The following is a 14,059-nucleotide window of genomic DNA, read 5'->3' on the forward strand; positions in this document are numbered from 1 at the left end:
TAACTGTTAGATGATGAAAGGTACATACATAAGAAATTCTGTGCTCACTTTGGTGGCATATACACTAAAAAATTTTTTTTCTTGAGGACATTATATATGTTTGACCATTTAAAAATGTACAATTCAGTGGCATTAAGTACATTCACATTATTGTGCAACCATCACCATCATCCAGTTCCAGAAGTTTTTAATCTTTTTTTAAAATTTTTTATTAAGTTATTACATATGTATCCTTATCCCCATGTTACCCCTTATCCCACCACTCATGCCCTCCCCCCTCTGTTGTCCATGTCCATTGGTTAGCCTATATGCTTGCATATAAGTCCTTTGGTTGATCTCTCCCCTTACCCCCACCCTCCCCTATCTTCCCAAACAAAATCTATCCCAATTAATCACTAATCCCTCACCACCTTTTAGTTATTATGAATAATGCTGTTATGAACACACGTGTATAAGTATGTTTGTGTTACTGCTTTCAATTCTGGGGGGAATATACCCAGAAGCAGAATTGCTGGGTCATACTCTATCCTGTTAAGTATTTTGAGAAACTACCAAATAATTTTTTTCACAGTGAAGGACACTGTATTTGTCTTATCTAAAATACTCAAAAGATTAAGAAGTAGAGTATATGAAGATTATCATCAGATATTCAAATTATAAACACACACACACACACACAGTAATAATTACACAATAAATGTGGCAACTCAACTGTTATTCATAAATACAAAATTTTATTAGTGTAGAAAGACCACAATGCTTTTCATATCACAACACTCAAGACACGCCAAGTTATTCAAATACATAATTACTTATCTTGACTAAACAAAACAGTGCAGTTTAATAAAAGATATACCAAAGATAGAGTTCACAAATTCATTATCAGACTGAAAAAAAAAAAAAAAAGAACACAGTCTAGGATTAACAGGAATAAGCTTCATCATAAGGGGGAGAAGTTTCATCATTATAAAGGTATAGAATGCTTAGGCAAATACAAGTATGTTCTTTGATATAGTAAAATGTATCTCTTTAAAATTCCTTTAAACAGGATTTGTTTAGGACAGCAGCGTTTTCTTTCTTTATTGAACCTTCGAAGTTCTTAAAAGCATAAGGGATATCAATTCAGAAACTATGAGAGCGACTCTGCGGCCTCAGAGTCAAATCCTACCCTCTAACTAGTAATATTCTACCATTATATCACATTAATAAATAACCTTCAATGACGGCTATGAATGGAACTTTGCTTTGTGCTAGAAACACTCCCAATACTTCAAAAATGCTACAGCCAGGGAAATGTCCTGTAAATAAAGAACAAGCACGTAAGATAGCTTTTTTTTTTCTTCAAAAAATCTCTGGTTTTACAAATTTTCTTTAAATCAGTAAGCAAAGCACCATGTTCTTTCTTCTTATCAGAATATCTTCTGTCCTCATAATATAATTAACAAGGACAATTATATTATTTATATCAAGAAACACTATAACTTTCATTTCTCCCATTCTTCATATTAGAAGTACTACATTTCCCAGTGTATGCGCACTAGACACTGGGATAATGAATGAAATATAATAATTTGGAGGGATATATGTAATTTATAACCAAAACTTACCCAGGATTGCATATTTGCATATTTACAAGTTAGTGTATAGCTCTGACTTGAATTACAAAGTGCGAAAGGAAATTTTCAGAATGATTGTAGTGCAGAATAGAACGTTTTCCCCTTTCTAGGAATCATTCCCACTTTGTCTCCAAAGTAGCAAATCAACAGCATCTGATGTGTGGTCTTGGTGGAGGCAATTCTGGTGGAATCTCAGGTTCTGGTTGTAAGGAGAGGATACTATTGGACAGCTCATTCCTTAAAATATCCAGAGGCATCTTCAGGATAAACAAAAGACAAAAACACACTTTAACTACACAACGTATAAGGTAAGTGCTCCGCAAATTGTACAATTATATAAGAGCAAAGTGTTTTTATATAAAACTCTCTAATCCTCAAAGTTTAACTAGACATTCAAATACTAAGACAAAAAACAAAACAGGTTCAGGATGCATCATGTCCCTTTATACCTGAGGAAGAAGAGACAAGACGGATCTCATAAACATGTCTTTTTCATGGCCCAGTATAATGGGAACTCAGTGCACTAACACATAAAAAAGGTTCTGCATTCTCAGGGGGTACAGCATTGCTGAAGAAAGAAATAACCTTTCTAATAAAGCAGCCATTTTATTAGAAGCTTCTGAATTATGTTTGAACTGAGCAGATAACACGTAATAATAACGAAATTCTTACTAAAAAATCTTTGAATGTAAGCCTAAAGATGCCTGAAGAAATTGCTGCTGCTCAGTGAAGCTGCCTAGCAATTCTCCTGGAGCTCAGCATCACCGAGAGGCTTTGGTGATAGAATAGGGGAGGCAAGGACCAGGGCCTCTCGGCTCAGATCCCTGCACATTCGCTGTCTCCTCCATCTGTATGTAACTTAGTCCTTGTGGGAAAACAGGAACAGAAGAAGAGCAAATGTCAGACAAACAGGCACACTGTCGTGCCAGCGCCAGTCACTCCACCAAACTGTATTCGAGGCTAAGAAAAGACACCGGACATTAATACCAAGGATACTGAAAACCACCAGATGGAAGGGCTGCTGCTATAGCAGGCTGGATGCCTCTGGCCGAGTTAACAACTTCACCTGCTCCTTAAAACTGAGAAAAACTACTGTACTTCCCTTTCGAAATAATAAATCCTCAACCAAAAAATAATAAACAGTTATGTTTCAGATGAAAAACATTCATGCATATTTTTTTTACCTTTTTCAGAATGTCATCAACAAGTTTCAGAAATATCTCATCCACATTGAAGTTATCCTTGGCACTTGCTTCACAGAACCGCATCCCGGTTATCTGCTGTGCGAACTAAGGAAACAAGTTATTTTTCCTCTGTGTGGGGTGCAATGTTGTCTAATGTATGAATATGAGGCCGACGATGGGAAATCATACCTTTTGGGCTTCTGCTATATGGGAAGGGGTGGACTAAAGGTTTGTTAAGGCCGGTGTATGCTTAACTGTAAAGTTCCTAAGTGCAGAAAATTCTTACATAAGTAAATAACAAAGCAAAACCCAGTGATACTATGACCTTCAAGTCAAATAATGTGACCAAATTTCTAAAATTGTAATGTATCTGACATTTAAAATGTGAATACCACTGATTCTCCAAGGAAGATTAACATATACTAGTATTAGAGTGAGAGACAATCATGAAAGCAATTTTATGCTTTAAAAAAATATTTCTCTGTATATAGTGTCAGGTTAGATAATAATGCAGCATATAATAATGTGGGTTTTTTTCTTCAATTTCAAAATAAATTTAAGGCAGCAAGATTGCTAAAAAAAAAAAAGCAAACATATGAGAAGAATGTGATTGATACTGTATAACTATTTCATAATTTAAAAAAATAAGTAATTTGTTCAAAGGTAAAGCATATCAACTGCTAACATACAAAGTGTGGGAACTGACTTCTCTCTCCTGCCCCCCAGGTTTCTCTCACCTTTTCACCCTGTTGTCTGGTGATTTCTCTGTCAGTTTCACAGTCCAACTTATTTCCAACTAAGAGAAGTTCTGCATCTTCGGAAGCATACTGTGGAATTTTAAAAGAAGCTGCATTTCAAAAATGGGCATTGTCATATGCTGACAGGAAATGTAAAACAATCCAGTATTTTTCACTCATTTGTTCATTCACTCTACAAATCTTTGAGCATCTTCTCTGTCCCAGACAGACCTGGTTACTGTGGAATGAAGACAGCTCACAGCGTTTTAGAAAGAAACGTGGTTCTAGGTATATGAACCACAATGTTCCTAGCCTCTGACCAGTAATTCCTTAGAATCTATCCTAAGGAAATGATTCAAAATAAAGGCAAAGCTTTGTACTTAAAAATGATCATCAATAAAAAAATGTAAAAATCCAACAAAATAGACCGAGAATGAAATAAGGTAAGGTACACAAAAGAATGCAGCCTTTAAAAACAACAATACATGGCCCGGCCAGTGTGGCTCAATGGTTGAGTGTCGACCTATGAACTAGTCGGCCAAAGTTTGATTCCTGGTCAGGGCACATGCCCGAGTTAATGACATAGGAAGGCCATCATGACAGAATATTTAGTGAAATAAGCAGGCTGTAACACTGAATAAAGTATAAATCCAATTTGGTTTTTCAGGATGGCAGAACTATAGATTTGGGCTTTGAGTTCAAACAGCCCAGGATACCAGAATAAAAATCCTGTTTTTATTACTTATAATAAGAAAACTTTGATTATTGCAATATGGATTAAAGCATGCTTCATAAATATGTTTTCTTTTATAAGGATTAACACCCATGAGCAAAGAGTTCATATCTGGAAAAAAAAATGCAACACTTACCTTATCAATCATCTTCATCCATTTTGGCAAATCATCAAATGTTTCCTTCTTAGTAATATCATATACTAATATGATCCCCTTGGCACTTCTGTAATAAGCTGAGGTAATGCTGTTGAATCTCTCTTGACCTGCTGTATCCCTAAAAAATAGCAGCAAAAAAATCAGTTCCCAAACCATAACCATAGTAAGCAACTCCACATTCCAATGCACACAGGGAGAGTGGTGGCCCCACCAGGCTGGTTCCTTCTAGTCACCAGGCCACTCCTCATATGCACGCTCACTATTAGTGGGGATAACTTTTCTGAGCTAGTTTCATTCAAACAAAAACATACAGGAGTCCCAATTTCCTTCAAACCAAGCTTTTGAAAATAGAAAAAAAAGAGCATTTTTATGGCAAAAAGTCATAATAAAAAGAGGGAGAGAGAAGGCAGATCCCACATAATTTAACTAAAGATACTAAAATCCTACACATAGCAAAATCTTAATTATAAAAAACTTTCCAATGTGAAAGCTCATGCAAAAACAGCATCCTATATAAGGCTAATATGCAAATAGACCGAACTGTGGAACCGAACAACCAGTTGCTATGACGTCACTGACTACCAGGGGGCGTGTGCAGAACATGGTGGACGTTGGCCAAGGCGGATGGTGGAGCAGGTGAGCGGGTGTACTAGACCAAGGCGGGGCACTGGTCACTGTCATCAAGGCAAGCCTCTAATGGTTACTGAAAATTCTTTGCTCTCGTGTGCCGTGATCCCACCTGGTGCTTGCACCCGCTGCGGTGCCCAGCAGCTTCCGGCCCCGATCGCTCCTCAGGGCTTCTCCACCTCACCCTGCTCCTGAGGGGCAATCGGGGCCGGCAGCCACCTCTTGCACCAGCTGCCAGCGTCAGCCCCACTCACATATGCTGCTGATACCAGAGCTGACACTCACACCCACTGCTGGCGCCAGCCCCAATCACACCACAGCTGGTGCTGGAGTCACTGCTCAGTGCTGGTCCCAATAACTCAGCACCGTCAGTGGGTGCAAGTGGCGGCTGCCAGGCCCAATTGCCCCTGAGGGCTTCTCTACCTATCCCTGCTCTTGAGAGGCAATCAGGGCAGCAGCCGCCACTCACACCTGCTGTTGGCGCCTGCCCCAATTGCTCTGCCCTATCAGCGGGTGCGAGCAGGGCCGGTGCCGTCAGTGCGTGGGAGTGGCAGTGGTGGGAGCAGGGTTGCCGGCAAACAGGGGACCAGAGGCCAGGGCGGGAGGGGCCGGGCGGGGGTGCAGAGGATGGGCCGAGACCTGCCTCTGTGCCCACCGCACCCTTGTGGCCCACATTTCCTTTCAAGGTGCACAAATTAGTGTACTGGGCCCTTAGTTAAATATAAAAGTCATTTCTGATTTCTTAACTCATACTCAAGTGACTCACTTAAGCTAACATTAGCTTCGGAATGAATTTTTTGACATTCATGAATAAAATTATGAAATCATGAGGTAACTTAATACTACAAATTACATAAGTGCACTTGACCACACTTTTCTCCCCTACAAAGTCATAAACTTTGCTCTAGAAGGTTCTAAATTTTTAATCGACTACACTGTGAGGAAAACTGTTGTGGAGGGAATAAGAGAAATAGCAAAAATGAACAAGGAGTTAGGTGGTGGGCGATATTCAACTTTTATTTTGTATAAAGTATTATGGTCAAGTCAGCTTTTCTAGGTATTTTACCTCTATCAATTGGTGTATTAACAGGTATAAATGCTGTTATTCCCCTAATTTCCTCAAAGCCTGTCTAGGGAGGGCAGGAGCTGTTCCTGGAAAGCTCTGCTCCAGCAGACAGGCCCCGGGCAGTCACTGTGGGTGCCAGGTACCCAGGCTCCAATCTTGCTTCTTTAGAGAACTCAGCCTTTCTAAAATGAGCTCAGTTTCTAACGAGTAAAATGGTAGAAAGATAACACCCTCTAGGGGAGGCAGTCATCAAGAAGGAGAAAACGAGGGATAATTTAAACTATTTAAGTCTACAACTCTCCTTTAACCAATCTCAATGGCTAATATCTGATTTTGTTGATAAGAATCATCCACTACTGAAAAATGCTACAGAATCCTTTTAAACAGAATAAGTGGTCAAAGGGAAAAAGAGGGAAGTTACCAAATAGGTTTACAATTACAGTAACGTTCACTATTCCCTGGCTGCTACTTTGAAACCTAAGAACTATTTATTCTCCTGAAGTTTGGCACTTCAAAGTGAGGAAGGACATAAGCATGCTAGTAGTGTATAGAAACTGGGTGTGACCTAGTTTTTCCATCTAAGAAGCCAAGAAACTGCTTGAGACAAATGTGGCTCAGCAGAGCAGGGCTTCTGATCGGGGAAACAATGTCTCTAAAGATGATCTATAATTTAGCTTTCCCCAAAGCGTAACTGCTGGCATACGCCCATTGGACACGGTGGGTCACAGGGGAGTAAGCTGGGCAATAGAGTAACAACAAGGTTCCTCACTGCAAGGCTATTCAAAGCTTGTAGCACCACAGTGCGTGTCTTAGTGGGAGAGTGTGTGCAACGTTTTCCTGGTTGAGGTGCAACTTGTGGGGACTGTGTCCCTAAAATACCCCTTGGCAGTGGCTATAATTTATGGCTTCATTCAGATTGAACTCACCACCGATTAGTTCACATTTCTGATGTTATGCCAAGCAAACAAAACTCGCTGGCAAATTTATTTCACATAAAAAAACAAAGCCATTTGCTTTGTTCCAGAGGACACAAGAATCCCATGCTGTCCTTGACTGAAGGCCCAAAAGGGACAGGACTGGTCTGTTTCCGTCCACAGGGCCCAGTAGGGTGTTTGACCCAGAGCGGCTGACAATAAACATGTGCTGACCAAAACATTACATGTTTAAAATGTAGAAAGTTTAATTCAGTTCAAGTATTTAAGTACCTACTATGTACCAGCACCAGAAAAACCTACACAAGTCTCCCTCTTCAAAAATTAGATAAGGTAACCAATCTGATCATGCTTTTATCTTTCTATAAAGATGCAGTATCCTAGTATTTTCCCCTCTTTATCACCATGAACCCAAATTGTTGCTGTAATGACAAAGAACTGATTAGTAGAGATTTGCAGATTATTAATGCCAGCCAAATCATCATTTACTATAGTTAGCATGTGATCTTACTATTATTTCTCTCTCTGCTTTTGGTGTAAATTAAAAAAAATTCCTAAATTCTGTTTCCCTAATTTGGTAATACAATGATGTTTTAAAAATTCAAAAATTCTCATCTGTAATATTTAATATATCCAGTAAAATGACACAATTACTAATTTGAAAGGCAGGAACCAATTTCAGTATGTGAAATGCTCTTCCTCTTCCAAGCACAGAACGAAAGGAAAGGAGTTTGGCGTTAATAGAAGAACGCTGGTGAACACCAAACTCCCCAACAGTGGAGACTGGCACAATGACAGAATGAGGGGCCCCTACACAAAGCATTTTAATTCTGTGTTTGCCTAAAGTAGGAGACAAATATCATGGTCAAGTCCATTTCAACACAATGACTCTAAGTCACCATGTTTAACTTCCAGGATAGCATTTGGATGTAAATGCATGAAACTATATTCTAGCAGAAACATTTTCATTTTAGTTATACTTTAAGCTCCTATCTATCTATCTATCTATCTATCTAAAAGCCTAGCGACCGTTATGGTGGAGTGACCAGTACTGCCGGAACGACCAATGACTATAACATGCACTGTGGCAGCCAACCAGCCTGATCCTTCAGGCCCCAATCGGCCATGCCCCCTCCTGGCCAGCCCGGCCCCTGATCAGCCCTGAACATCTTTATTGTGAGCCTTTCTATGAGCCAAATTAATAAATTCCCACTGATTTGATTAGTGAGTCAACCTTCAGCTTGAGTCACCTACTGACTTAGTAAACCTGGCCGAGGAAGTGGGGAAGGAGGAAGGTGATGGAACAAGGAAGGGACGGGGGAAGGAGGCAGTAACCAACACAGCAGCTCAAAAACAGGAGCCCTAAACAGGAGTCTGAGTGAGGTTACCACGCCCAAATCAAAAGCACACAAATGAAGTCAAGAAGTGATGGGAAAACCCAGGTTCAGTCTCAGAAAGTAGAGGTCAAATTAAGAGAATCACACCAACCACAGAGGGAGCTGCCCTCCCTCCAGCTAGCCCCAACCCTGATCGGACCCCCCCACCCTGATCGGGGGCGGGCCGTCCGGCCAACCTCCCATGCCCCCCCCCCCCACCAAAAAAAAAACCAGGGGGCAGACGCTCAGCACAGGAACTGCCAAGGTGCAGTGACTTGGCAGCGGCGCTTTCAGGTGATGTACCCTGAAACCAGAGAGGAGGGAGCCAATTCCTCGCAGGGCCACGCGATTCCACCTTCGGCCATGGGTTATGTTGTTGCTGGTTTACTGCACACTTGTGTTTGTGTTCCACACCCTGTACCACAGCAACTTTACAGAGTGCCCTCTCACACTCTGGGACCCCTCGGGGGATGTCTAAGAGCCGGAGGGACTCCACTCACTCCGCAGATGCAAAGGAGGGACTGCAGGAGGTTGGCTCCAGGGTATGTCCAGCCCATTTCACCTAGTCCCGCCCCGATGGCCACCTTCTAATTAATTTCCTTTCAATGTGCACAAATCTGTGCACCGGGTCACTAGTATACATATGTGTAGAAACACTCTAAGTACAGAGATGTGAAAATCAGTTTGTTGATTTTCTAACCCTAGATAAATCAAGGAACTGAAAAATGTGACCTAAAAATGTAACAATGACATCTGTAGCTTTGGGTACTTTAAACCTTCAAGAATCTACAGTAAATAACATTTTCTTAGATGGACTATATCCAGACATCATCAAGAAAAAAATGCATTTCTCCTGACAACACCTCTCTGTGAAGGCCGACTGGCAGTGCTTGCGGGGACTGCCAGTGTACAAAACCAGAGCAGGGCTATTATTAGCAGCCTCTCTGCAGAGCTCCTTCCAACCATACCAGAGCCTCCTGTGCCCTCAGCCTGTGACAGTAAAGTGACGACAACATGTCCTTGACAAAGCAGATTACAGCAGCAACAGCACAAGGACTGCTGCCGACACCAAAATAAGCCACATGTTCCTTTAAGTAATGAACCAGGACTCCATTGCTTCCTTTCTACCTACCGGATAACAATAATGTCTTTTCCTTTAGGAAAAGATAAGTCCTACTTCCTAACTGAATCACTGGGGTATTCCCCATAGAAAACTTGCAATCATCCTTTCAATAGATTCAGTGAATCTTGCTTTTCCTCTCAGTTACATTCTTCACCAATGTGGTACAGTTTTGAAAATTTTGAGAACTAAGTCTGAGGAGTGAAGAGTGAAGGAGAAGCAGAGAAGGTGTTATTTGGGGAAATGCTTTTACACCCAAGAGAGAAGTGCTTTTGGGGTGCCCTGTGCATTTCTTGGAACTGCACTATCACACCTTTCCCCATGGACTTCGATTCATAAGGCAAGACCCACCTACATTAGGTATAAAGCCACTGGAGTGAGATCCAGAAGTATCCAGTGTCACCAGCACAGACTCAGTGAGCAGAGTTCCAGGGGGCACAGGGCATTTGGACACATTCCAAAACAGATTACTACTGCCTGAGATGAAAACTAAAGTATTAATACATTAATCAACATATGTTTTAATCATGCCATCATTTAGACACTACTGCCATCCACTAAGCAAGCTTCACAGACATTCTACAATTAGCTATATCTCCTTTGCGAGGAAATCTCCATCAAAAGTATCTCACCTACAGGCACCATGTACAGAGGTGGTGTCAGAGACAGCAAGAGCACTGCACAGCACTGCTGCTCTGAGTCCATGTACTCCTCTAAATTCTTCCCGACTATGCCAGAGTCAGGTTCCTTCTCAAACCCTATTCGCTACACTAACTGTTGGGAACTTAGTCCACGTTCTACCTTTATCCTCTGCTCACTAGTTACAGGTGTTGGGTCTGAGTCCCCTGCCTAGGGACTAGACCTTGGACGGCAGGTCGTAGACGGAGAAGCCATGAGAAATTGTGGCTATACAAGGAGGAGTTGTTATTGCAGAAGCCAGTGGCCACATAGCCTTTAGACAAAACAGTTCTTTAAGCAGTCCATACAACAGGCAGCCGTACATACACCTAGATACATCTTCCCACACAGCAGCAGTATTAGCCTCTGTGTGTGCAGCAGCTTCTGAGCAACCGCAAGCTGCCTCCAGACCTATAGATTTACATTGCAATAGTACCTGAGCTCCCTGCCTCAGTAGCTTCTCCCAGCCTCCCTGGTCTCTCCCCTCTCTCCAGCACACTCCTCTGCCCAGCACACTGGGTGGTTAACATGGGAGCTATATCTGAGCTCTCTATAAGCTCTTACCCTTACATTTTAGCAGTACCAGCTCTCAGCTCTGTCTCTCCCTCTCCTCTCTCTAGCTCACATAATATAACATGTATATTACTCCAGAGACAAAGAAGTAATATAACATTACTTCATGCCAATAGTTACACCATTCATATTTTGGCTACAGAAGGGCATGCATGTGCAGTATACTGTGGGATTCCTGTGTGTGTGTCCTTGCACCTGCTTATGGTATCTTAGCCTAAGCACTGAGTGGCCTTGGACATTCTGTGTACTGACAACAAGGCCTCTGTCCCTTCACTGGCCTTGACTATCAGGCGACTCTGGTGTGGGTCCCATAGGTGGACATACTTCAAATACTTTTAAAGATGGTCTTTACCTTAAAGAGCTTATAAAATTAAAAACAGCAGTTCATGTGAAAGATACTTTGTTGCCATTTCCAGAGTTAAAAAAAATAGGCAACAAGACGCAAAACAGTTTGCAGCCTTTCTGATCATGGGCCAATCTAGTAAGGAATATGCATTATTTGGGGTATCAAGTATTTAGGCAAGACTGTTAATGTTTTATAATTAAGTTAAAACATCTTAAAGTGGGTTATATAGCCACAGGTGGCCAAATAAAGGTATTACCTCAGACACCTCCGATGGGCAAGCAATGCTGGTTCGGCTGCAGCTGTATCCCAGACAGGGACACGGATGAAGAATGAAGGCATGGCACTAACATTCAAGCATTAGGTGACCGATGATGCCACAGATGAGGCAGCAATTAACGCAGATGAAAGCAAACACACACATGGTGGACAAACACTCAGAGCTGAAGTTGACCTGCCGAGAGGAGTTAGTAAGCTGAGTACACTGCAGCTGTGTCGTTAAAACAAAAGGGCATACTCAGAACAGCTCAGCCGTGACTTTTAAACCAACACCAGACCTGATCCTCTCTCCACAGATCGGTTTCCTAATGCTCCCTGTGGGCTGCTGAGAGCAGCAGAGAGCTCTTAGAGCTGAACACAGCGGTAGCACAGCTGGTTTGGTCTCTCATATGACTATATTGTGAGAAAGGGGCTGTGGATTCATTTCCAGTTGACATTAATGAGGGCTTACTTCATGTAGCATCAGCAATATGGCCAGAGGAGTGTGTGTGTCCCACAGTGATATTCACACTGTGCCACCAAGAAGAGTCCCTGAACTCTAGGCCTGGCTTGAAACTGCAAGTCTGGTCAGAAACATACTGATCTTTCTTTGAATACTATCAAACAAAATAACTTTAAAAACATGAAGACAAGCATTTCAGCAATCATTTTAGTGATGACAGTTTTGTCAAATGATTTGAAAATAGAGACAACCGCATAACTGCCCATGTGCAAATAGGATATGAAATAAGCAGACTCTTCTAAATTCTCTCTCACTGTTCATTTTATTTAAACATGAGCAAAGGAGAGGAAAAGTAGGAGAACAAACCAGCTCAAATGGTTAATTGTATTAGACAAGCGTATGGACTATTAAACATGAATGGCAATTACTGGGTACAGATTCTTCACTTACCAGATCTGTAGTCTAATTTTCTTTCCTCTTAGCTCTACAGTTTTTATTTTAAAGTCAACACCTGCAAATAAAACAAATTAAAATGAAAAAAAGATGCAATTTGTCAAAAAAAATCCCACTTATACATTTTAATATATTATTAGAAAAACAAAAAACAAAACTGATATTAGCAACTCTCAAAAGGGAAAAGCAGAAGCGTGCCAGTATCTGTAAGCACCCAGTAATTCCACACTTCAATACACAACTGTAAGTCAACCTATGCTATGTTTTGCCCTAAATAGTTATGTAGCATTTACTATTCATAATATAATTTTAAAAATTTTAATTTCTAATTACTATAATTTATTACTGTAAGTTTAGTATAACAATCATTTAAAATTATATTTAATGATTATATTAATAAGTGGATTTAAAAGAATGTTACCTGGGTGAAAATTCTTATACAGAACACTGGAAACAACCTTGATTTCAAACAGCCTTACTCTGAACTTACAAATTATTGTATTAAATTCTTTTAGCATTTGCAGAAAATTTAGTTAATATATAAATAGCACTTCTTTATTATATGGTCAATAGTATGGAAGGGAAATTATTTTTTTAAATTTACACATAAAAATTAACAATTTTTATTTATTTTAATATTAACAAGCAAACCATCATGTATCACTGTCCCTTTCCAATTCAGATGATTTTTAAACCAAATTTTTATTTGTGTAGGTTAACATCTCAGTTATAGAAAACTTAAATATTTCAGACAGTATTTTTCACACAATTTGCAAAACTAAAAAAAGTAAACCAAAGGAATGCTGGCTAAATTTGAGAACTAGAAACATATTCTTTACAGGAACTACTTCTTGACTGCTTTGTAGGATCCAGAGTGCTCATGCTGCCTGACCTCCAATAAGCAGGGGGAACACAGCTACCCAGGAGTGCCACGTGGCCACAGAGAACAGGGACCCCCTCCCAGGCTCTCCATTTCAGGGAACTGATGCAGCACTTCTATGTCAGATGATGTTCTTGAGGTGAAGGGAAAGGCATATGACTGACTTTTATAATTAGTAACACCCTGTGGACACCAATGCAATCCCCAAAAACATGTTTACAACCCTGGGCAGAGGTGGGGCAGTAGCCCTCATCTGTACAATGCAGAGAAGTTGCATGAATATAAAATGTCACAAGAAAACAAAGCTATTCGTAATCTCTTACACCAGATATAATTTCAAATGTCACCGAGTGAAACCTGGTTAATTCAATTTCACGTTCAGTTCTGGAATAAATTTGCTTTCCAGAGCCAAATGACACTGAAACCACCTTAAAACACGAAGCATGTTTGTTCATCAACAGTATCCTCAGGGTTCCTTAATGGCCCAACCACAGGGGAAGAGTGTAGCTTAAAGTGATATTCTACAAGGCACAAAAAACAGCCTGGAGATATCTGCTATGTTCTGGTTTTAAGCAGACCAAATAGTCTTCCTTCCATCAGCATCAAGTTGGGACCTCACTATGTTACTCTGTGATGGCAGTTTACAAATCAAATTCATATTTGTTACAACTACTATTGTTTTACTTTTATTTCCAGTTATTTTTATTTTTTAAGTTTTAGTTAAGGGAACTGTAACTTTTATAATACATATCACAGTGGCTACTACTTTATTGCACTTGTGAGCTCTGCTTCAAATCAACTAAAAGAATCCTTTTAAACAAATAGCTAGTGCAAATAATTTTTGTTTTGATTAGGCTGTATTC

General features: G+C 40.4%; 1 protein-coding gene across 1 annotated transcript; it reads right to left on the reverse strand.

The window, feature by feature from the left end:
- Window positions 1-712: 712 nt before the first annotated feature.
- RAB12 (RAB12, member RAS oncogene family) lies at window positions 713-11,729 on the reverse strand. Its single transcript, XM_015563600.1, has 5 exons — window positions 11,402-11,729; window positions 4,407-4,545; window positions 3,538-3,627; window positions 2,801-2,905; window positions 713-1,873 (listed from the first exon to the last, which is right to left on the reverse strand). The coding sequence occupies exons 1-5, from the start codon at window positions 11,482-11,484 to the stop codon at window positions 1,760-1,762; spliced, it is 531 nt and encodes a 176-aa protein (XP_015419086.1). The 5' UTR covers window positions 11,485-11,729; the 3' UTR covers window positions 713-1,759.
- Window positions 11,730-14,059: the final 2,330 nt, after the last annotated feature.

Source organism: Myotis davidii, unplaced genomic scaffold (assembly GCF_000327345.1).
Source record: "Myotis davidii unplaced genomic scaffold, ASM32734v1 scaffold78, whole genome shotgun sequence".
In the NCBI taxonomy this organism is placed as follows: Eukaryota; Metazoa; Chordata; class Mammalia; order Chiroptera; family Vespertilionidae; genus Myotis; species Myotis davidii.